The sequence below is a fragment of the Helianthus annuus genome, chromosome 2, assembly GCF_002127325.2.
Source record: "Helianthus annuus cultivar XRQ/B chromosome 2, HanXRQr2.0-SUNRISE, whole genome shotgun sequence".
In the NCBI taxonomy this organism is placed as follows: Eukaryota; Viridiplantae; Streptophyta; class Magnoliopsida; order Asterales; family Asteraceae; genus Helianthus; species Helianthus annuus.
Genome location: NC_035434.2, coordinates 132601115 through 132626811, shown reverse-complemented (window position 1 = coordinate 132626811; position 25697 = coordinate 132601115). Strand labels below are relative to the sequence as shown.

At 38.7% G+C, this 25697-nt stretch overlaps 1 protein-coding gene and 1 long non-coding RNA gene across 2 annotated transcripts; one reads left to right on the top strand and one right to left on the bottom strand.

Moving 5' to 3' along the window:
* The first annotated feature begins 701 nt into the window (after positions 1-701).
* Positions 702-4963, top strand: LOC110922251 (RHOMBOID-like protein 2). Its single transcript, XM_022166557.2, has 5 exons — positions 702-1176; positions 2002-2165; positions 2413-2576; positions 3113-3363; positions 4620-4963. The coding sequence occupies exons 1-5, from the start codon at positions 863-865 to the stop codon at positions 4732-4734; spliced, it is 1008 nt and encodes a 335-aa protein (XP_022022249.1). The 5' UTR covers positions 702-862; the 3' UTR covers positions 4735-4963.
* A 6595-nt stretch (positions 4964-11558) lies between these two features.
* On the bottom strand, positions 11559-12518 carry LOC110905775. The gene is made up of 2 exons (XR_002573409.1): positions 12178-12518; positions 11559-12017 (listed from the first exon to the last, which is right to left on the bottom strand). It is a non-coding gene; the product is annotated as an uncharacterized LOC110905775 (long non-coding RNA).
* Between the last annotated feature and the right edge of the window lie 13179 nt (positions 12519-25697).

Genomic DNA, 25697 nt, shown 5'->3' with positions numbered 1-25697 from the left:
CCCCAACCCCATCGGCTGTCCGCTACCCCAACCCAAACACACTTGATCGATAGCCTCTTGGACACGTGAAGAAGAGCTAGCTCTTGTCATTAGCGTCGTTGACGCAATGAAGGGCGGACAACCCGGTGAAATGCGTTATTGGCCGGAAGCTTTTGCTAGCTATCGGCATAACGTGGGAAACGACCGGCACAACTTAAACGCGTGCCAACATCAATGGCGCGAGCTACGGCCGAAGGTTGATCGTTTCAAAGCCTACTACCAAGCCGTTCTGAGCGGTGAGAAAAGCCACGAAGACCGGGTGGCAGTGGCAAACATCGAGTTTCAGGGCAAGGAGCGGAAGACGTTCGACAAGCTCGCTCTTTTTGAAATTTACCTAACGCTCTAGTTTTTTTTTTTAATTTTTTTTGTAATCCTTTTTAGGTTTTTTTGTAATTTTTATAAATTTTGTATTTTTTAGAAATTTAATAAAATTTTAGGTTTTTTTTAATGTTATGTGTATTTTTTAATTTTTGTTTTTTTTATTATTTTTATTTTAATAAATTGCCAAGTCATGCGGGCTAGTCACGCCCTATCATACCACACGGACTCAAACTTTACGTGTCAACTCATGCCCACAACACTCTCAGACCACCGTACCCACGGTCATACCAAGCAGTCACCTAACATAAAAGTAGACTGACAAACAACCACCGTTTCCTTTAATTCCTGACTTCTAATTCGGTACCTCTCTCTCTCTCTCTCTCTCTTCTTACATCCCTTCGAAGCTACTTCCCAAACAACACCACTCTACATAAACACACCAAATCCACATCCAATCCAACAAAAAGATTCGTGGGCACCAACAAAAATCCAATCTTTTTCAATGGGTAACAGAGATCTGAACAACAACAGAACCACCTACAAAAACAGAGCGCCACCACAACCACCATCAAATTACTACACAACATCATCTCCATACTACACTGAATCATCATCATCAGACACTCAATGGACTTCTTGGCTTGTGCCCATGATCGTTGTTGCCAATGTTGCTATGTTTGTTGTTGTCATGATTGTTAATGATTGTCCTAAGCATCAGAATTTGAGGTCTGAAGGCAAGTGTGTTGGTGGGTTTTTGGGTAGATTGTCTTTTCAGCCTCTTAAAGAGAATCCACTTTTTGGGCCTTCTAGTTCTACGTAAGTTTGTTTGATTATATAATTGTTTTTGTGATGTTGATGATGATGGTGATCATGATCTAGGGTTTTTGTTTTGATTGTGATTTGGAGTTTGTGTGAATTGATGATGGTTCTTGATTGTGATTTGATGTTTGTTTTTTCATAGGTATACTCTTTAATGGGTGTTATTGATGATTTTAATTTAGATTTCATCTGGGTGTTTTTTTTTTGTGCATTAGGAGTTTTTTTTTTTTTTTTTTTTTTTGACATACCCTTTAAAGAAAGTTGATTTTGTAATGGTCCCAGTTTGGGTTTTGGGTTTTATGATTTGGGATGAATTCTAAAAGTCATAAATACATTTTGTTTTTGAGATATTGGTGATGATGATGATGATCTAGGTTTTTGTTTTGTGGGAAAGTTGTGTTCTTGATTGTGATTTGGAGCTTGTGTGAATTGATGGTTCTTGATTGTGATTTGATGTTTCTTTCATAGTTATACTCTTCAATGAGTGTTATTGACTATTCTAATTTTGATTTCATTTGTGTGAATGTGTGTGTGTGTGTGTGGGGGGGGGGGGGGTACATTAGGAGCTTTTCTTTCATACCCCTTTTAGGTTTGTAGTATAAGCCATAAATACATTTTTGAAGATTCTACATAATTGGGTGTTGTGGTGCCTTTAAGGTTTCTTTTTAAGCTGTTATTCACATTAGTTTAGCCTTAAATGACCATGAGGATCAAACATTGTGGTTAATATCAAACGAAACAAATTGATATTACTTAATTTTGTTCTGGTTGAATCTTATTATTCACACTTGAGTCACGGATCTTTGGCATCGTTTATAACAGACTAGAAAAGTTGGGAGCATTGGAGTGGAAAAAGGTAGTGAACGACAAAGAAGCATGGAGACTCGTCTCATGTATCTGGTTACACGCTGGCGTTATTCATCTACTTGCAAACATGTTAAGCTTGGTCTTTATCGGGATCCGCCTTGAACAACAATTTGGCTTTGGTATGTTTCTATTTTGGCTTTTGCCTTCTTTTACAATTCGAGCCGGGGGTCTCACTGGAAGCAGGCTCTCTATTCCTACGGGTTAGAGGTAAGGCTGTCTACATCTTACCCTCCTCAGACCCTACCTTAGCTGTGCTATTGGTGGGATTTACTGAGTATGATGATGATGCCTTCTTTTACAGTTGTATCCATAAAAATATAATTTTATTATTCTTTAACGTATCCTAATTTTCTAAACATATGGCAGCACGGGTCGGGGTGATCTACATGTTGTCTGGAATCGGTGGAAGCATACTCTCGACCCTTTTCATAAAGAACAACATTTCAGTTGGTGCTTCCGGAGCTCTGTTTGGACTTCTTGGAGCAATGTTATCTGAACTTCTTACTAACTGGACGATTTATGCCAACAAGGTATGTCAATTCTCTTCGTTGATGACAATGGGCAAATACGTAATTTCACTTGAAATCGTTGCCCCTTTTATGTTACATAGTGGTATAACTTATAAGAATAAAGTACACGGACGGTCATTGTGATTTACCAAAACTTTGGATTTGGTCCCTAGCTTTCCATAAGTACATAGACGGGTCCCTTTGATTTGCACTTTGTAACGCATTTAGTCCCCGGCTTTATCCAAAAGTACATGGATGGTCCTTGAGGTTTGCACTTTGTAACGCATTTAGTCCCTGGCTTTATCCAAAAGTACGTGGATGGTCCTTGAGGTTTGCACTTTGTAACGCATTTAGTCCTTAACTTGGACATGCTAAAACCTTTAGATTGGTTGACTCGGGACTAAATGCAACGAAAAGTGCAAACCATAGGGACCATCCGTGTACTGTTGGAAAGCTAGGGAGCAAATTCAAAATTTTGGTAAACCTCAGGCACCATTGGTGTACTTTACTCAGCTTATAAGTATATTTTATGCTAATAATACATATTTATTTTGAAGGCTGCAGCCTTGATCACACTAGTGATCATTATCTTGATCAATTTAGCTGTCGGGATTCTTCCTCACGTTGACAATTTTGCCCATATTGGAGGTTTCTTAGCGGGTTTTCTACTTGGATTTGTACTGCTTGTTCGCCCTCAATTTTCTTGGCAAGAACGCCACCATCTTCCCATTGAGGCGCGTGGAAAATCAAAGTACACAATATTTCAATACGTTTTCTGGATTCTTTCCATGATCTTGTTAGTCGCCGGGTATGCTTTTGCTACTCACAAATTAATTTTTAAATTATTATTATTATTATTATTATATTATTATTATTATTATTATTATTATTATTATTATTATTATTATTATTATTATTATTTTCCTTTGAAGATTATTAATGTTACTTAAGGGTAAATATTTTATTCGATAAAATATGGTAGTGTTGGTTTGGAACGCGGTCAGTCTGTTGACTTTTAAAAGGCCAACATTAGCTTTTTTGTGCAAAGTATAGAAAGTAAGTCTTCCCATGCATTAAGAATTTGAAAACATAACCGTGGAATAACAGTAATACCGCTACATAAATAAAATTACGGTTTTGCCCTCTTGGGGATAAGGTAAAAGTGTAAAACCGTAAAAGCACTCGATTGCCCATCTCTACAAAAAAAATCATGTTAGACGACTTATATGACCTTTTATATAGCTTTGGCGAAATATATGCGTGTAAAAACACTAGTATTGTTACAGTTCCTAAAAGACCAAATCGTCCTTGAGGATGTAAAAGGACAGTACTGCCCTTGTTTAACTTTTTTAAAAAGACATAATTACCCTCGATGGAATTCTAAAGAGACAAGATTACCCTTTTCCACAAAGCAAATGAACCATGTTAAACAACCATTCAGAAGGCCTTTTATATAGCTTTCTTGAATAAGATGCATGTAAGAACACTGATATCATAACAATTGCTAAAAGACCAAATTGTCCTTGATGACGTAAAAAGACATTACCGCCCTTGATGAAAATGTGAAAAGAGAAGGAGTAAAATGCACGGATAGTCCCTGTGGTTTGGTGAAATTTCACCTTTAGTCCCCAACTTTTCAAAATTACACTCTTAGTCCCTGTGGTTTGACAAGTTGTTACTCGGATAGTCCCCAAAGCGGATGGAGGTTAGTTTTTCTGGTTAAGTGGGTGTGAAATGACAAGGACTATCCGAGTAACAACTTGTCAAACCACAGGGACTATCCGAGTAACAACTTGTCAAACCACAGAGACTATCCGAGTAACAACTTGTCAAACCACAGGGACTATCCGAGTAACAACTTGTCAAACCACAGGGACTATCCGAGTAACCTTCATCCGCTTTAGGGACTATCCGAGTAACAACTTGTCAAACCACAGGGACTAAGAGTGTAATTCTGAAAAGTTGGGGACTAAAGGTGAAATTTCACCAAACCACAGGGACTATCCGTGCATTTCCTCTTTTGAAAACTAAAACAGACTGCCACTCGGTTTCTTTTCGTTACAGATTTGCTGTGGGGTTAGTAATGCTTTTCAATGGAGAAAACGGCAATGATCATTGCAGCTGGTGTCATTACTTAAGTTGTGTGCCTACTTCAAGATGGCACTGCAACAACCAATGATCAAGATCATGTCACCGCATCGTTCATCATCTTTTTTAATGGTTTCATTCTTTGGTTTTTATATTTTATGAATTTATTGTTGTTTATATGCTTACAAATCTTTCATTGACTTCTGTTTCTTGTGTAAATTTATGGTTTTTATATGTATTTTAGTAGTGTTCTAAGGTCAAATTCATATTGGTGTTAGGCTTTTACTAGTACAATTTATGAGAATATGAAATGCAAATAATACCATGCTGTGTGTGTGTGGGGTTTTTTTTTTTTTTTTTTTTTTTTTTTTGTGAAATAAAAATTAACAAGAAAAAGTTACTTTAGACAGAAGCTAATTAGAAGGTTGGCTGGTTTGAGCTCTTGATGAAGTGAACCATTTTCAAATTATAAAAGCGAGCTTATAAGTCTCTTTTTCTTTTTATAGAACAGCTTGCTCAGACACACCTTTTTGATGATTTTTTTTCATGGAACTAACTATAAAAGTATTTGACGTGTCTCCCGAACAAGACCATTATTAGGGTCGTCGGATAATTTGCAAAGTTTTGTAGCCTCAATGCACTCGCGAAAGTCATTGACCTCCAATGTCTCCATTGGGGTTCTACACCTATTCTACTTCACTTCCCAGCCATGATCATGAAAATTCACTAGATCCGCCACTCTACAATTTCATTAAGTCAAAAAGGGCTTATGGTCACACAAAAAAACTGTGACCATACGCCTTTTGCCACACTTTTTTTCCAGCTCAAGTGTGACCAAAGGTTAAGTCATCGTAGACATCATACAACCACATTCACGTTTAGTGGCCGTAACAACTTAAAAGTGTGGCAAAAGGGTACCACTATTTCGTGCTGGAGTTAGACATTTTTTACAATAGGTGTGGCTAAAGGGTTGGAACAACCATATAATTTTTTCTGAAAATGTGACCGTTTCTATTATACAGTCACTTAAAAGTTTGTTTTAGCCACATCAATTAAAAAATGTGGCAAAAACAGTTGTTGTAATCAAGCATTCCATCCATTAAGTGTAACTAAATGGTACAAAAGGCCACGTGAACTTACTGGTAAGTGTGGCTGTTTTATTATTTAGTCACATGAGTTTACTATAAGTGTGGCTAAAAACTATTTCTAGACACACAAAACAACTTTGTAATTTTAAGTGTGACTATTGTCTAACCTTTAGTCACACATAAAGTTTTCTAACTTTAATTGTGGCTATTGTTTGACATTTGGTCACATATTTTTTTTTACATGATGTTTGCTATCATTTTGTCACACACAAAAACAAATACAAAAAAAAAAAAAAAAAAAACAAAACAAAAAACAAAACAAAACAAAAAAAAGTAACGATATTGTGGCTAATGTTTATGCAAAGCCACATTAAGTTTTGTGTTTTTAAGTGTTGCTTATGGCTAACCTTTGGTCACATATAATTCTCTTTTCTCATGACGTTTGCTATCATTCTGCCACATAAAAAAACAAAGTAACGATAATGTGGCTAATGATTATGTAAAGCCACATGAAACTTTATAATTTTAATTGTGACAATCACCTAACATTTGGTCACACATTCATTTTGCTCATTATATATGCTAACATTCCGTCACATAAAAAAACAAAATAAGGATGGTGTGGCTAAAAGATATGTAAAGCCACATGACTTGCTTTATTTTTAAGCATGGCTATTATGTAACATTTGGTCACATATAATATTTTTTTACCCATGACGTTTGCTAATATTTCGTCACACCAAAATAAACAAAATGACGATGGTGTGACTAATGATTATGTAAAGCCACATGAAATTTTGTAATTTTAAGTGTGCCTAATGTCTAACCTTTAGCCACACATAATATTCTTTTCCCGTGATGTTTACCGTCAGACAAACAAAAAACAAAGTGACTATGGTGTGGCTAATGGTTATATATAGCCACACAAAATTTAGTAATTTTTACTATGACTATTGTTTAAGCTTTGGTCACACATATTTATTGTGGTTCTATGTGACCATTTTTTTCGTGTAATTAACCATTTCATTTTTAATTTTTTTGTAAAATAAAAACAGTTGTAAACATGAGAAAAACCTAAAACCAAATGATATTAACAATAATAAACCATAATTTTAAATCTACCAAAAACTTGTTGCCTTTGGGCGAATATCCTGCAACAACTGATTTGTTTTAGTTTTCGATCTAATGACACTATTCCAGAAATGATCAAATAAAGGTGGAGACTGGCTACTTCAACCCGTTTAGTTAAGGATAACTCTGCGAGTTATGTTATATCTCTAACGAGTCTAATGGGTGAATAAATAAATGCTAACTAAAATGGTTAACAGTTAAATGGGCCGGAAGATGTCTAAACTGTTGTGATTAAATCCCAATTTACAAGGAAGCATCAAAATGTAAATATCCCAAACTATTTCCAAACAAATTAAAGTTTTAATAACAAAATCAAGTAGATGAAATGATAAACTGACACGGGTGCATAACGAATTCAACTGTCATTAACAGAATCGACCATACGACAAACTGAAAGAAAAAATAAAGTATACAATATTTGAGAAATAACATTTTATGGATCCAGTTTTGAACGGCATACTCACACACCCCTAAACCTACTCCTAAATCCAGTTTTGCCCACAATGGGACTTGAACCCTCACATTTTGATCCACGGATCAAACATATATTTTGTCATAAGATCATAACAAGCATCTTTTGAAACTCAATGATTTTCTAGCGATTTTTAATGAATCAAATATTTAATACAAAATAAACATGCCTTTTCAAGGAAAAAACACTTATGCTGCAACTTTTACGAAGCAAGTAGAAAATTAACAATTCCACTCAATATGAATATATAATATAGGTGACAAAATAAACAGGTTGATCCTCATCCATCTACGGATTTTCCACCACACACTTCTAGCCGATAAACATTCGACAAAAATGTGATTCACATCTCCAATTACCAGCTCGCGCCTGCCGCAAAGAGTGTTATCTAAAGCCAAACCTCTTCGCATCAAAGCTTCTTTAGTAGCGATACACCCCAACACAGCCCTCCAGGTTAGGAAGTTCACTTTACGAGTGACCCAGTTGTTCCAATGATACTTCTGCATGTCCGTTTCGCCTCTGACAAACCCAGCCATCTTCAACCGAATGCTCTTGGCCGAAGAGGTTGCGAAAACATCCATAGCCTGCAAAACACAATCTTATTAACAATCCATGATTTTTACAAATATAATCAACATAGAAAAGAAAAAATAAATAAATAATAAGTCCATTTGACCGTCAGTCCTAAGCTGCACTTGGAAATAAAATATTGTTGACCACGTAACCCATTACACCTGAAGAAATGGTCATTGTAGTCATAAATGGACCAAAACACATGATCATTAAACTGTACAAGAAGAAGAAAAAGATTGTCCTATAGAAATGACCAGATGACAAAATTAATGCTCAGAATACTCAAGAAAAAAAACTTGATAACGAGCACCCGATACGATGGCGGATACACGAACTCAAACATCTTGTCACACGATAGAGTTAGTATTTCATAAAGAAAAGAAATAAAACAGAATAATAAATAGTATACCTGTCCCTAGGAGTGTCTAAGCCGATAAAGTCTCGGGCTCTCGCTGCTTCTCACCGCCTCAAACACCGACCAATCACGGTCGGATGGCCGGCAATCTCCATGCGGCGAAACTTCTTGCACTGCTGCTCCTCCTCCGTCCCCTCGTCAAACACCAGATATGGGTGATCTGGCAACGGGTCAATGTCGGGGGCCGCGCGCCCCCGAACACGACCCCTCCCTCCACGTCCACGTCCACGACCCTGTCCCCCGCCTCCCCTACCGTCCCTCCCGGCGCCTCTACCACCACCACCTTGTCCACCACCAGACCACCACCACCGCCCCTCCCTACACCACCCCGGCCTCGACCACCAGCAATCTCAGGCAAATCCATCTATAAAAAAAATATTTTTCTATTATTTTTTTAAAAAATATAACATTTTCGAAATACTTTTTAAAAAATATAACATTTTTATTATTACTGTTTTTTCTTAAAATTTCAAATTTTATAAAATTTTCAACATTTCAAAAGTTTACCAAAATTTTAAAGCTTTCAAAATTTATAAAAATTTCAAATTTTATAAAATTTTCAAAAATTTGTAAAGTTTTCAAATTTTAAAAAAAGTTCAAAAAATCAGGTTTTTTATTTTTTTTTATTTTGGGCCTGTACGCATGTAATTAAGGTGCGAGTGTTTGTGTCGGACGACTCGCCAAAAATGTAAATAGGGTTGAACCATGACATGGTGGAATCGATTAAAAAGAAAGAACGAAGAGAAGGAAATGAATTATATCAATCGTCTTTGTCTTCCTCGTTTGTAAAGGTCAAGCAGAATGCAAAATCACATACTAATACGGGTCGTATAGGTCTATACGACCCGTATAGGGCTGACATAATATTCACTTACATCACTTTCTGTCACTGTTGAGTGACAGAAAGCTAACCTCGTACTTGATAGGGATCGTATAGGCCGATACGATCCGTATGGGGGTTTGCATGTGAACCGTATGAGTTGAAAGACAACCTAGTACCAATACGTTCCGTATAGCGCTATACGATGTGTATTGGCTAAACATGTGAAGACAATGTTAGACTTTGACAGACTTTGGAAATTAAATCTAGCCTAATACGGGTCGTATAGGCCCATACGACCCGTATAGATGGTGTCGATTTAAGGTGTCAGAGTGTCCCAATAATACAACCCTAAAATTAACAAATAAATACCAGACTGGACTTAAGATTCACCCGGGACTCCGGGAGGCCGGGAATGGATGTATCCCAACGGCCCGACACAATTATAAAGCCTAAAAGAAATCTAACTTGAAACTTACAAACTACAATATGAAATTAAGGACTGGCCCATTTTAAGGGCCCAACTAGGCTTTTTTAGTGCACACTAAGAATAAATTTTAAGGACTGGCCCATTTTTACGGCCCAAAAATATTTATAGTTTAGGTTTCAGAAATTATTATTTTATATTTTATATTTTATAATATATTAAATAACATCACCTTACCAACAATCAACTTTTGAAGTTTTTTTCTTATCACTACTTTTTGTGGATTTTTGGAATTGGTAACAATAAGTTTTTTTAACGGAACGGATTCTATGATATATAGAAAAAAGGGGTAAGCAAAGGCTGTAAAACCCGGATACAAGAGGAAACAAAACAATACAAATACGCATGCTATGCTATTACATCGCTTGTGTTAAAATCACACCACCTCTCCCAAGTTGAGATCCTTGAACTTTGATCTTTCTTTAAGCCATAAAAATGAATTCGCTTTGATTTCCTCTACCTTCCGACTGATACAGGGTTGGCCCGTTAGGGTAATTGGGCTAGGCGACGGCTTAGGGCCTTCGAAAAAATAGGGCCTCCAAAATTAAAAAAAAAATCTATATTTATCAAAAAAAGAATATTATATTTAAGGTGATATTTGTTAACATTAATACACTTGTAGTCTAGTGGTAAGAACAATATTTGGTTTTTGTAGAGGGCTGGGTTCGAATCCCACCTACTACCGGTTTTCAAAATTATTAATCATCCACTCACTCTTTTAATAATTGGTTTTAAATGCATCTTTTTTAATCACATGTAAAATCTTATTTAAAAAATCATTTCTTAATCACATGTTTTAATTCCTTTCACTCATAATGTAAGTTGTTATTTGTTAAGTTAAACTCTTTTGACCAACTTAGATTTGATTTACGTATTGGATACCAATATTATTTAATTAGAGAAATCATCTAGTTTATATAATGGTTAAGTGCTTTATAAGTTTCTTTCTAATATATTTCATGTCAATTACAAGCCTAAAAAGATTAAAAAGGCCTCGGATTTTTAATTCGCTTTGGGACTCCAAAATTCTAGGACCGGCCCTGGATTGATAGAAATGTTTGTGTCTTTAAATTCTTTCTCATTTCTTTTTTTCCATATTTGCCACATTGTTACCATACTCACCATACCAATTACCTTCTTCCATTGTTTGGACCCATTAAGACGAGTTGCTATTTTTAGAGCCTCTACACATGTACTAAAATTAAAGTTGGCTGAAAGTTTTAACCAACTAAAATATTCCACCATATCCCCTTTGAGATTAGACATTGAACTATTAAATGGTCTGCATTTTCGTCTTCTATACCACATATTGAGCATACCAGCCCTCTTATTATTACTCGCCTCTTATCTAGCTCTGTCTTGCACACAATCTTCCTCATCGTTGCGCGCCAGCAGAAATAATGAACTTTTTGAGGCGCACAGTGATTCCAGTAAACCCATTGTTCTTCATTCATCCCATAAGAGTTCTTCACAATCTGATCTCGAACGTTCGCTACTATGTAGCCTTCATTCAGTTCAGCTTTCCATTTCCACACATCTACCCCCTGCCTACTTTACTATCTTCCAGCTCTTTTAATAAATCCGTGAAGGTTGCTCATTCTAAAGAACTACTAGGCCCACGAGTCCACTCCCAAGCCCATCGAGTCTCGTTTCCCATCCGTAAAATGCAATCGCTTACCAACTTTCTTTTATTTTTTGCAATCGTATACATTTCCGGGCATCGATCGTTTAATGGGCCATCTCTAACCCGGTTATTTATCCAAAAAGTTAACATTATTACCTTCTCCCACCTTTGCTACCAAGTTACTTTTCAGCGGCATGTTTATTTTTCAAATTCCTTATCTATCGAGATTATGTCCTTCCATACGCCACACACTTTGTTTTTTGATGGCATGAATTGGATTGCTTTGGTACTTGTCAAAGACACAATATCAAGAACAGTAAATTATATAATCACTGAACAACAGTGGACAGTGTCAAGATACAGCAAAGAAAATGAAACTGCACAATATCGATCTCTACACAGCCACAACAGATCTTGAATTAGAGATCGGCGGCTGTCACGAACAAAAGGACTGCAATATGCTCTCGAACAAGGAACCGAACACAATATGTTCTAGCAAGAGAAAGATGACAGCCAAAAGTCTCTGACTTCAGAGTTTTTTAGTAGACTTTGTAGAAGAGTTCAATTGTTCTTGAGAACTGATCATAGAAGCTGCCAATCTTCGATGCCTTTTTATGGGGATCTGAATGACACACAAATGGAAGGGATCATGACGGCTAATTGATACGCCAGTCAAACGACAGCTTGGACAGCTTCTTGTGTACGCTAACCAGCCCATCCAGAGAAGCCCATCAGCCACAAAGAACATTATAAACGGCCCAAACCTCAAAAGGAAAAAAAGAACATTAGAAACAATAATAATTTAAACATATTGAATTGAGACAAAAGGAGATTAAATTTTAACACCCCCCTCAATTCAATATGCAAAACAGTCGAACATACCCAAACTGTTACAAATCTTTTCATGAGAATGAACCAACAAACCTTTGGTGAACACGTCAGCCGTCTGATCCTTGGAAGAAACTCCCACAGTTCGGATAATACCTTTAGAAATTTTTTCTCTTAAAAAGAAGAGATCAATTTCAAAGTGTTTTGTTCGTTCGTGGAAAACGGGATTAGCAGCTATAGACATAGCTGCTGTGTTATCACAATGAAGAATAATAGGGAGATTAATGTCAACCTTTAATTCCTTTAAAACATTAAGAAGCCAAATTACTTCACATGTTGCAGCACACATAGAACGATATTTTGCTTCAGCAGAGGACCGTGATATAGTAGACTGCTTCTTACTCTTCCATGAAACCAGAGAATTACCCAAAAAAAACACAGAAACCAGTGACTGACTTCCTAGTGTTTATACATTTTCCCCATTCCGAATCAGCAAAAACTTTTAAGTCTAAACCATCACCTCTTTTAAATAAAATACCCTTTCCAGGGGATCCTTTAATATACCTTAAAAGTCTTAAAGCAATCTTAAAAACAACATTAGTAGGGGAATGCATAAACTGACTCAAATAATATTTCAACTTGCCAACTAATTTATGGTAAACCGAAATATCATGCAAAGGCTGATTATCTTTCTCAGATAAATGACCTAAAACATGATTAGCTTCAATAGGATTGCTTACTGGTTTACATCCAGTCATTCCAAACTCAGAGAGTAAATCAAGACAATACTTTCTTTGAGACAAACACAATCCATCAACAGTTTTCAAAACCTCAATACCAAGAAAATATTTTAATAACCCTAAATCTTTTATTAAGAATTTAGATTTAAGTAAAGATTTAATTTTATCAATTTCTTTTGAACAACTACCAGTAATGACAATATCACCCACATAAACAAGAACTATAAACACAGAGTTACTTGCTTTAATAAACATGGAATGGTCACACTTACTTTGTTCAAAACCTAGATCAGTAAGTACATCAACAAGTTTTTCATTCCACATTCTAGGGGTCTGATTCAGCCCATAAAGAGATTTGTTAAGCTTACAAACTTTGGTTTTAGAGTTAGTATCATAACCATTAGGTAGTGTCATATACACTTCTTCATTCAAATTACCATACAAGAAAGCATTGTTTATATCAAGTTGAAACAAATCCCAACCATTATGCACAGCTATGGTTAAAACACACCTGACAGTTACCATTTTCACAACGGGTGAAAATGTATCAAAAAATCTATTCCTTCCTTTTGACTAAACCCCTTTGCCACTAGTCTAGCCTTGAACCTTTCTATTTCCCCATTAGACTTGTACTTAATTTTATAGACCCATTTGTATCCTATAAGTTTTCTATTAGGAGGCAAATCAGCAATGTCCCATGTATTGTTTCTATGCAAAGCTTCTAATTCCTCATTCATAGCATTGACCCAATTAGTGTCAGTTTTAGCCTCAACATAATTTTTAGGTTCAACACTCTTATTAAGCACAGAAGCAAAACACAAGTTGTCAGGAGAAATATTAGCGTAATTTAAAACATTTTCAAGACCATATTTAACTTTCCTTTCAATAATAAAATCATCAAGTTTAGAAGGAAATTTGATATTTCTAGAAGATCTCCTAAGAGTAGTGCTTGGTTGATCCTGAACTTCTCCCTCAGAATTGTTGTTGTCCTCATATTCAGTGTCATGCTCAGCCCTGTCTTGTCCTGATTCTTCACTATCGGGTTGTTGATTATCAGCCATCCCTAAAGTAGTACTTGAATCAGTCGACTGCTCAGACCCATGTCCTGATGTGGTGCTCGATTGAATATTCTCATCATTGAGAGTTTGGTCAACATTAGGGTTTTGGTGTAGTTTAAATCGGATAAATAAAAAAAAATTTAGAGTATTAGTCTCAGGAATATCAAGATCAATAGACATTTTCTTTTCTTTAAAAGGAAAAACGGTTTCATAAAACCTCACATCCCTAGAATAAAACATCAATTTTTGATCAAGACTCCAAAGTTTATACCCTTTGTTTTCATTTGAATATCCAATCATGACACATTTTTGCAGCATGTACGTCAAATTTATCAGGGTTATTTTACACAGTGCTAAAACAAAGACACCCTACCACCCTAAGTTGACTTAAAAGAGGGGCAAAACCAAACACTAGATCATACGGAGACTTCCCATTTAAAACATATGAAGGGGTCCTGTTAATCAGATAATGTCACACCCCGATTTCCACGTGTTTCACCGGTGGGCCTGGTGGGGGATTACCGTGACGTAGTTGGCAACAATATAGTCAAACCACAATATTTAAATGCACAGCGGAAGCATAAAGATAAATTATATTTCAACCACTGATTGTAATATCCAAGTATTACGAGTAGTCGAAACAAATCCACATGGGATCAAAATAAAAATATGAATATTGTTCAACAGATAAGGCATCCCAAGCTTGCGAGACTCTAACGATACTTAAGGAGTAGCCAGCCTATTTCGTACAGAACCTGCATTTAATCTTTTTGAGGAAAATACGTCAGTTTACACTGGTAAATACATTCAACCGACACTTTTGTAAAATGTTTAATAAAATTGATTTGAATGCACAAGGCACAAACTCTTTATAACTTGGGATAATTTATCAATTAAATCTTGTAAAAGAATTACATGTTCACTATGCGTTCGGTCGCCCGGGTCGTGCCGAATTTAAGGTTAATAGACACGCCACAAAGCATAAAGCCGTGGCGGGAAAACCAACGGTTATACCTTTAATAATATAGACACATTTGCGGGTGTACGCCTACACCCGTGTGTCGGGGTCGTGGCCATTTCGTAAAATGATGCCAAGGATATCCGGGACATGGTCATTAAGCTCCCAAAGCGTAAAGCCAACAAAACCAATTTTTAAACGGGCCACATTGATAATACCCAGCTACTAATGAGTTGGGGTCAATTGCCCGACCAAGCGGTATTTTAAATACCGTAACCGAAGCCCGTATAACGGAAAATAAGTTAAAAGTATTTACCTGAGCAAGTATTAAACCTCAATCAAACAAATGCAAGTATCTTTTACTGGTCTCCTATTCTGGAATGAAGGTTTATAACAACCTATTAGAATCCTAACGGGTCTTTAATTTAGCCTTAGCTTAGACCGGTCAGTTTCAAAGGATAATTACGGTTAAATCGCGTGAAAGGCGAAAACCGGGAATGGAATGTGGTTTGGACCCAACAAGTTTGAAGACTTGCTTTATATGGGTATAATAACCACACTCTGGATTTTGAAGTAAAAACGATAAGGTTTGACCCGTTTCGGCTAGTTTATGTAAACTAGTTACATAAACCGAACCGTGCGCGCAAAAAAGGCGTAACGGGTAACCGTAAGATTCCTACACAGGTTTCCTAAGTTAATATGCTCTAAAGAGGTTGTGGTATCAGTAGGATACCTTCCATAATGCCCGTAACGAGTTTTATTCCATTATACGCCCCGTAGGGGTACTTTGGTCATTTTAAAAATTATAATAGAGGTTTCCGAGTTCTACAGGAAATCTGAGTTCTCCGAACAGTTTATGAAGTCCAAAATACTTTATTTATTATTTAAAATCAGTAGCAACTGGAATCGGGTCAAAATACCATGTGGAACTCAAGTTATGTCCAAAAAGGGTATATTCGGTAATTACCGAATCGATGCCATAACCGCAGGTTATGAGCAGGTTAAAAATAATTAAAAATCTTTAAAATCTCAAAATATTATTTTACGTCAGTGTGTAAAAGGTTTGGTGTCGAAATTTGGGTTTAGATAGGCTTTACGCTAAATGCGCCGTTTAATTACTAAAGTTTCCGTAATTGCGTTATTTAGCATAACTCCCATTCTAGACCTCGGATTGACGTGAAATTTTAGGGACATGCTTAGAAATCAGTAACTAAGGTTATTGTCCTTACACATGTCCAAATTTCTCGTTTTAAAGTGAAAAGGGCGTTATGGTCAACTTTTAGGCGTTTAACGGAAATATGCAAAAGACTCGGACAAACAACGAACCGGTCACAGAGGGTTATACCATCATGTAACCTGGTCCTAAGAGAGTCCTAAGGCATATCTAAAATATACCATAACGGGTCAGAACTGAAGTCAAAGCGAAAGTCAAAGTTTTGCGACTTTCGGTTCCGAACCGGGTCAAGACAGTGAATGGTCGGATCAAACAAGCTTAGACTAGTTAATATACTTATTATCATGTTATAAGAGTGTTAAAACAGGTTACACGCTATCTACATTACTGATTATGCATAAAATCGCAAATTAGCATTCTGTTGACTTTTTCTAAGCAAGTTTGACTCGACATTTCGACTAGTTAGAGTGGGAATCAGAGGGTGCCCTTTTTAGGGTTTAAAGCCCACATAATTACCAACATATAACTACCTTTGATTCGGCTAATCACTGGACCATTTGTGATTAACCGTTAAGTCAACCGTTAATTACGACGGTTTGACTTTTAAGCTATAACTAAGCAAAAACTCAACTAAGAAAGGTTAAGGGTGCTTACCAAAGTCCTATGCACGACTAGGGATGGCTTGGTTCTGCTTTGGAGCTCCAGAAGTCTTCATAAATGCAGATTGAAGGTGTGAAGACAATGTTGCACATGAAGGCCTTTATATAGTATTCATAAGGCACTAGATTGTTGACAACCAAGTCTACCCTTGATCATTGATCATCAACAAGGGTCCCTAAGGGCCCTAAAGCATGTAGGGGGCGCCCATGCTGCAACATTAATGGATCTAAGTCGGTTAGAGTGGAAAAGGCAAGCATGGAGCAAAAAGAAACGATCAGACAGGCCCTCGCGTGACGCGACGGACCCCCCCGGGCCTCGCGTCGCGCGACCCCCCTTTTGCACAAAATCTTCAATTTTTGATTTTTGCGATTTGATCCTTGGCTCTTCAAACTCTGATTGGCCATCATTTTCTTGCATATTGAGCCTTCAAAATTTACGTTTAGGGGCTTCAAGACCTATACCCATTTCGTTAAGTCCCCGGTTAACTTTATTGTTACCCGAAAAGTCCTAACTTTCAACGTTGACGCTTTAATCCCTCGCATACGAATTTGATCACAACTTGTTCATACGATAACGAAACTTTATGAAATTTTTGTCAAGTATACTAGTGAGCATAATTAACCATTACAAAGCTTCGGGTTTGTCAAAAGGTCACTCAGATGTATAAATTAAACATGTTGACACATTTGACCCCTGTAGTTTGTAATTCCTCACTTTCTTCCACATTTCGTTCCGTATGATCCATGATTCATTCGTTTGAAGGTACGAGCATCATTTAGGGTTAATGTACAATATATTCATCCCTCGTTGACATTTTTAACCCTCGAATTTGCATACTTTCAATGTTTGTCAACTTTAGTCCTTTATTTAGGATTTAGCACCACGTGTAAACATACGACGCGTGTCAATACATTATTGGACACAAAAATTTCGAGGTGTTACATCCTTACCCCCTTAAAAGAAATCTCGACCTCGAGATTTACTGAAATAAATGAGGGTACTTTTCTTTCATCGTGGACTCTACCTCCCACGTGTATTCGGGACCTCTACGGGCATCCCATTTTTCCATCACAATCGGTATATACTTCCTGCGAAGTTTCTTAACCTGTCGATCCTCGATCGACACAGGTTTCTCAACGAACTTTAAGCTCTCGTCGATGTGTACATCTGTATATGGTATAACCAGTGATTCATCAGCGAAACACTTCTTCAAGTTACAGATGTGGAACACATTGTGGATACCACTGAGCTCTTCCGGTAAGTTTAGTTTGTAGGCAACCGATCCGACACGTTCGATTACTTCGAAGGGTCCAATATATCTCGGGCTTAACTTGCCTTTCTTACTGAATCGCATCACCCCCTTCCAGGGTGATACCTTAAGTAATACTTTGTCGCCTACTTCGAAATTGAAAGGCTTACGCTTCAAATCTGCGTAGCTCTTCTGCCTATCTCGGGCAGCATTCAATCGATCGTGAATTTGGACAATCTTGTCCGTTGTTTCAAAGATAATATCAGGTCCTGTCATCTGGACATCTCCACCTTCTGTCCAACAAACGGGCGTTCTACATTTTCTACCATATAGAGCTTCAAAAGGTGCAGCCTTAATGCTTGTATGGTAGCTATTGTTATAGGAGAATTCGACCAATGGTAGGTGGTTATCCCAGCTACCACCAAAGTCGATCGCACATGCACGGAGCATGTCTTTCAACGTTTGGATTGTACGCTCACTCTGTCCATCTGTCTGGGGGTGGTAAGCCGTACTGAAATTCAAACGTGTGCCCAAAGATTGTTGGAAACTTTTCCAGAAGTGTGACGTGTATCTGGTATCTCTATCAGAGATGATAGACACAGGCACACCATGAAGGGCTACAATCTTATCTACAAACAACTGGGCTAGTATATCGGAGCTATGAGTCTCTTTTATGGGTAGGAAATGTGCTGACTTAGTCAGTCTATCAACTATTACCCATATTGTATCGTTTCCCTTCTTTGTCTTTGGTAATTTGGTGATGAAATCCATCGTCACCATTTCCCATTTCCACTCAGGAAGTTCAGGCTGTTGTAGCAAGCCTGACGGCTTTTGATGTTCAGCTTTTACTTGCGCACAAGTTAAACATTTTGCTACATAGGTGGCTATAGACTTCTTCAAGCCTATCCACCAAAAGTTCGCCTTTAAGTCCTGGTACATTTTATCAGCACCAGGATGAACGAAATATCGTGAACTGTGGGCTTCCTGAAGGATAACGTCACGAAGACCTCCATAAACAGGAACCCATATTCTTCCATTTAATCTCAGAATTCCGTCTTTGCCATAGGATAACTGCTCTTCCGTTACCCCTAGCTTTTCGTTTGGATAGTTAGCTTCTGACACAGCTTCCTTCTGTGCAGCTAACAACCTCTCATTTAGACTGTTCTTGATTTCAATGCTCTTGGCATTGATTCTTATTGGTTTCACTCTTTCCTTTCTGCTCAAGGCATCTGCGACTACATTGGCCTTGCCTGGATGGTATCTTATTTCACAGTCATAGTCGTTCAGAGTTTCCATCCAACGTCGCTGCCTCATATTCAAATCTTTCTGATTGAACAGATGCTGGAGGCTTTTGTGATCAGAATAGATCACAAATTTAATGCCATACAGATAATGCCTCCAAAGCTTTAGTGCAAATACAACGGCACCCAACTCCAAGTCATGGGTGGTGTAATTCTTTTCATGCACTTTTAATTGTCGTGAAGCATAGGCAATCACTTTGCCCCTTTGCATAAGCACACAACCCATACCGGTGTGCGATGCATCACAATATACGACAAATTCTTCCATTCCGTCCGGTAATGTCAACACTGGAGCATTGCTCAGCTTTTGTTTGAGGATATCAAAAGCTTCTTGCTGCTTAGGGCCCCAATTAAACTTTATATTCTTTCTAGGTAAAGAAGTTAGGGGTGCAGCAATTCTTGAGAAATTTTCGATGAAGCGTCTGTAGTATCCTGCTAGACCTAGGAAACTGCGAATCTCTGTAGGTGTCTTCGGCTCCTGCCAATTCATGACGGCTTCAACTTTGGCGGGATCCACCTGGATACCACGCTCGCTGACTACATGTCCAAGGAACTGGACTTCTCGTAGCCAGAATTCACATTTAGAGAATTTGGCGTAAAGCTTTTCTTGATGAAGCAGTTTAAGAATACATCGAAGGTGCTTCTCGTGGTCAGCTTGACTTTTGGAGTAAATGAGGATGTCATCAATGAAGACAATGACAAATTTATCCAAGTAAGGCTTACAAACGTGATTCATGAGATCCATGAATGTGGCAGGTGCATTTGTGAGCCCAAAAGGCATCACTAGGAACTCGAAATGACCATAACGAGTCCTAAATGCAGTCTTGTGCACGTCTTCGTCCTTGACCTTCAATTGATGGTAGCCTGACCTTAGGTCAATCTTGGAAAAGTAGCTCGCTCCTTGCAACTGATCGAACAGATCGTCGATCCTGGGCAAAGGATATCTATTCTTGATTGTGACTTTATTCAGCTCACGGTAATCGATGCATAGACACATCGAACCATCTTTCTTTTTGACGAACAGAATTGGTGCTCCCCAAGGAGATGAACTTGGTCTAACAAAACCTTTGGCTAGCAGATCATCTAGCTGCGTCCTCAATTCTTTCATTTCCGTGGGTGCCAATCTATAAGGTGCTCTTGCAATAGGTGCGGCTCCTGGAATGATGTCGATACTGAATTCCACTTGCCTGTCTGGTGGCAAACCAGGAAGCTCTTCCGGGAAAACTTCAGGATAATCGGAGATGACTAGAATGTCTTCAATCTTGGGTTTCTCCTCCCTAATAGTCACCTATGCCATATAAATGACACATCCTTTCTTCAAACATCTGGATGCCTTTAGCATAGATACTTGTGCGGGCAATCCATGTCGAGTATCTCCCAGGTCGGTAAGTGGTTCTCCAGACGGAGTCTTGATTACCACTTGTTTCTGGTTGCACACGATTTGGGCTTGGTTATGCGATAACCAATCCATACCCAACACTACGTCGAAACCAGCGAGTTTAAAGGGTAACAGGGATAAAGGAAATGAGTGATTCCTAATGGATATAACACATCCATCTAAAACAGTTGAGACCGTTCCCATAGTCCCATCAGCTAGTTCTACTTCATATTTCACATTCAAGGTTTTAACAGGCAATTTTAATAACTCACAGAACTTATCATCCACAAAGGATTTATCTGATCCAGAATAAAATAACACTCTTGCGAATACATTATTGATAAGAAACGTACCGGTTATGACGTTGTCGTTCTGGATAGCCTCTTGAACATTCATCTGAAAGACCCTCGCATTGGTCTTTTTCCCTTCTTTAGCCTTCTTCACTATCTTCGGGCAGTTAGTCTTGATGTGCCCTTTCTCGTTGCAACTATAACAAGTTGCATCCTTGAGTTTCTTTCACTCAAGAGTCCTATGCTCAGAGGACTTGCATATCCCACATGCCTTCGGCTGGGATTTCTTTTCATACCTGCACTTTCCGAAATGGTGCTTCTGACAAACCTTGCACAAGGGCTTATCGCCCGACTGTCGGTCATTCTTCTTGTTCTCTGACCCCTTCTTGTGGTCATGATTCCCCCGGTGCTTCTTGCTAGACCTACGTGAATCATCATCTTCACGTTTCCTCTTCTCACTATCAGCATTTCTTAACGATCTCTGCCTCACTGCATCCAGTGTGAGAGACAGAGATATATCTGCCACGGATCTGAAGGTAGCAGGCCTAGAAGCCTTCACGCTAGCTTTTATCTCTGGGGCCAAACCCCTAGTGAAACGCGCGATCCGTTTGGGTTCCGGTGTCACAAGGTACGGAACCAATCTTGACAGAGTGTTGAAAGTCGTGAGATAAGCCTGGCAATCCAGGTTCTTCATGACCAACGATAGGAAATCAGATTCTATCTTCTCAACCTCGTGCTGAGGGCAGTAGTTTTCTTTGATGAGAGCAATAAATTCCTCCCATGTCATGCTATACAAAACAGCCTTCCCAGAGGCTTGAACCAAAGATCTCCACCATGCTAGGGCTTCACCCTTAAATGACTGGGATACAAACTTCACCACATCCCGCTCGGCACAACCACTGATATCCACGACAGTGTCCATTTCGTCTAACCAGGTCATGCAATCCACAGCGTCCTTTTCCCCAGTAAAATCTCTGGGCTTGCAGGAGACAAAGTACTTATACGTGCAACCCTTGGCGCGGGGTGCATCAGTGAACACTTTCTTCTTAGGACGGACACTATTCTCATTTGATGAGTGTCGATCGTCATCCTTCTTAGGCTTAGACGGGGTCGAGGGTGGTTTGCTGTGAGATTTAGAATGGGTTTTTGGTTTTGAGTGTGGTGTAGATAGGGTTCTGCTTCGAGACTCGGTGTATTCTTCGTACTGTCGATCCAAGGCTGCCTTAACAACGTTGTCTACCAAAGCTTTCAATTCAGCGCCCGTTATATGAATTTGGGCGTTATCGTTGTCATCCTCCTTTGAATGACTATTAACTTCATTTGGGTCAGCCATTTTGAGATCTTGATCTGCTACAAGGAATATGACAGAATTCTATTTAGGAGTTTATTATTGAATTGTCTTTTATGGCAATTCATTAACCATGGTAAACATAGACCATATTTGGTTAACTTGTTACTCACTTCTATTTAGGATTTGAATATAACTTATCCTAATTAAAATAATATTGTTAGTGGCACAAAAGCCCAGTCACAAGGACGTTTTATATATTATTAGCCAGGATTTCAGAGAATCAAGGCATGAAGGTTTGAACCATAGTTCTTTTACCTTTTCTGACAGGGAGTCATAGACTACAACTGTCTTTTGTCTTATATGACAATAAGTATGGCCCGTAGGCACTACATCACTAATGGATGATTTAACCCATGATTTATAAATCATTAACTTAGGTCTTGGAATCCTCTGAAGGATTCTTATATGAGAATGACGCGTGTGATTTTAACGAATCACATCTGCCAAGAATGTTAACACGTTTACAGAGGTTAACAGGGATCTGAATCTTTTAATTAGGTCTCACCATCTTGGCCGAGCCTTATAATGACACCAGGCTAGGTCTCACCATTAAGATTCTTTATTTAATAACTGACAGACAGATTAATTTAAAAGGAATGATTTTTGATTTATTTATTTCATATAATAGTGCATATAAAGACAGAGATGAAATTTATAACTTAACATTCCATTAATCATAATAATGATTACACACTGCCCTAAACGAGACTTTTAATAGGCAATTACCTACGCAGAGGTTTACAGAAAACAAGTCCACGCAGGGACCAAATACAAGGATAGATGTCCGCACAGGGACAAAAAGATAAGTCCACGCAGGGACTGAAAGGCAATTGTCCACGCAGGGACTAATCATAATAAATGTCCTCGTAGGGACTAAAACAAATAGATGTCCACACAGGGACTTGATTGAAATAAGAATTACAATAGAACATATAAAGACTAATGATCTCATTTCTTCTTCCCTTTTAGCAGGTTTGCAAGGCCTTTAAGGAATCCACGATTGTTCTTACGTTCTTGCTCAAAGTCTCGTTCCACACGATTCAAACGGTGGAGGATTTCTTCCTGTTCTGGTGGGGAAAAACGTGGCTGCTGCGTTACTTGCTGAGCCGGGGTTCTAGTAGGAGCTGGATACCCATGAGCTGCGTATCCTAATCCCCAAGGATCCCCATAAGGTCTGTCGGGATGGAGGGCGTTGTAATTGGCCGCTACCACGTATGGGTCGGCATCCGCATAATTATAGTTGTAGTGCGTGTGAGTCGGCTGCTCAAACGGGTTGTACGCGGTGGAACCGGCGTACGCAGGTATAGGGTTATCATACCCAAATGGTGGTGGAGGTGGTGCAACTAGTGCAGAATTCACCTCTGCAGGGTGGCTCGAAGGTTCACCCAATTGTGGTTCTTCAGGCAATGGAGGAAAATGACTCGCACTCGAGGGGCGAGGGGTGCTAAAGTGGAATTCCCCTCCTCAGGTGGACATCCGCGCGCCTGATCTCCTACGCCTTGGCGGATCTGGAGGTGCTTGTTGAACTGGTGGCGGTGGAGGCGGTGGCGTAACTGCCACGAAACGCGAATCCTCAGAAGGATCCTGTTGCTGCTGCTGCTGCTGGTGAGGTGATGAATGGTGAGAGGGTGTAAAGTACCACTCGCACTGGTTAAACCTCGCCTGGTAACTGTCGGGACCTTGATAGGGTGTTCCATGAAAGGATGACCCATCAGAGATCTCGATAGGATGGTTGGGAGTACCTCGTGCAGGTTCTATGGGATCCGTGTCCTCGTCCATATCTACCGCATTATCTTCGGAGAAATGGTCTTCGGGTCCTAAAGGGTTAAAACCTACTGGTTCCTGTATATAGTCTGCTGGGTTGAACCGGCCTTGGAAGAAATGAGTAGGATCGCCATAGGAACGGTGCGAAGCAGATCGCTAGAGAGGTATAAACGAAGGTTGAGGGTTACTGGGCTCGTTCTCCGAATTTGGTCCAAAAGAGTGACGGTATGAAGGTGTCGAACTGTGTGAGGTAGACCGTCTTGCCGGCTCAAAGAGGTTTCTTCTACGTCTCTGAGGTTCTTCGCTCCTTGTGCTGGAAGGAGCTCGCATATTGGAAGGTCCGGCCTCGTGATCATTATGAGTAGTGATCGGCCCTTTGCCTCTTCCTCTTCCTCCTCGTCTGATTGCTGGTGGCATATTTCCTGCTTAACAAACTTTTAAATCACAATAAACAATAAAAAACAAACTGGAATAACAATTCGAATTTGTCCTATGTTCTTGTCTAGACTCGAGTATGTGCAATTGTGTCATTGAGATTAAACACATAAAGATAGTGTTTAATTCACTCAACGTTGGCTCTGATACCAACCTGTCACACCCCGATTTCCACGTGTTTCACCGGTGGGCCCGGTGGGGGATTACCGTGACGTAGTTGGCAACAATATAGTCAAACCACAATATTTAAAAGCACAGCGGAAGCATAAAGATAAATTATATTTCAACCACTGATTGTAATATCCAAGTATTATGAGTAGTCGAAACAAATCCACAGGGGATCAAAATAAAAATATGAATATTGTTCAACAGATAAGGCATCCCAAGCTTGCGAGACTCTAACGATGCTTAAGGAGTGGCCAACCTATTTCGTACAAAACCTGCATTTAATCTTTTTGAGGAAAATACGTCAGTTTACACTGGTAAATACATTCAACCGACACTTTTGTAAAATGTTTAATAAAATTGATTTGAATGCACAAGGCACAAACTCTTTATAACTTGGGATAATTTATCAATTAAATCTTGTAAAAAAATTACATGTTCACTATGCGTTCGGTTGCCCGGGTCGTGCCAGGTTTAAGGTTAATAGACACGCCACAAAGCATAAAGTCGTGGAGGGAAAACCAACGGTTATACCTTTAATAATATAGACACATTTGCGGGTGTAGCCTACACCCGTGTGTCGGGGTCGTGGCCATTTCATAAAATGATGCCAAGGATATCCGGGACATGGTCATTAAGCTCCCAAAGGCGTAAAGCCAACAAAACCAATTTTTAAACGGGTCACATTGATAATACCCAGCTACTAATGAGTTGGGGTCAATTGCCCGACCAAGCGGTATTTTAAATACCGTAACCCAAGCCCGTATAACGGAAAATAAGTTAAAAGTATTTACCTGAGCAAGTATTAAACCTCAATCAAACAAATGCAAGTATCTTTTACTGGTCTCCTATTCTGGAACGAAGGTTTATAACAACCTATTAGAATCCTAACGGGATAATTACGGTTAAATCGCGTGAAAGGCGAAAACCGGGAATGGAATGTGGTTTGGACCCAACAAGTTTGAAGACTTGCTTTATATGGGTATAATAACCACACTCTGGATTTTGAGGTAAAAACGATAAGGTTTGACCCGTTTCGGCTTGTTTATGTAAACTAGTTACATAAACCGAACCGTGCGCGCAAAAAAGGCGT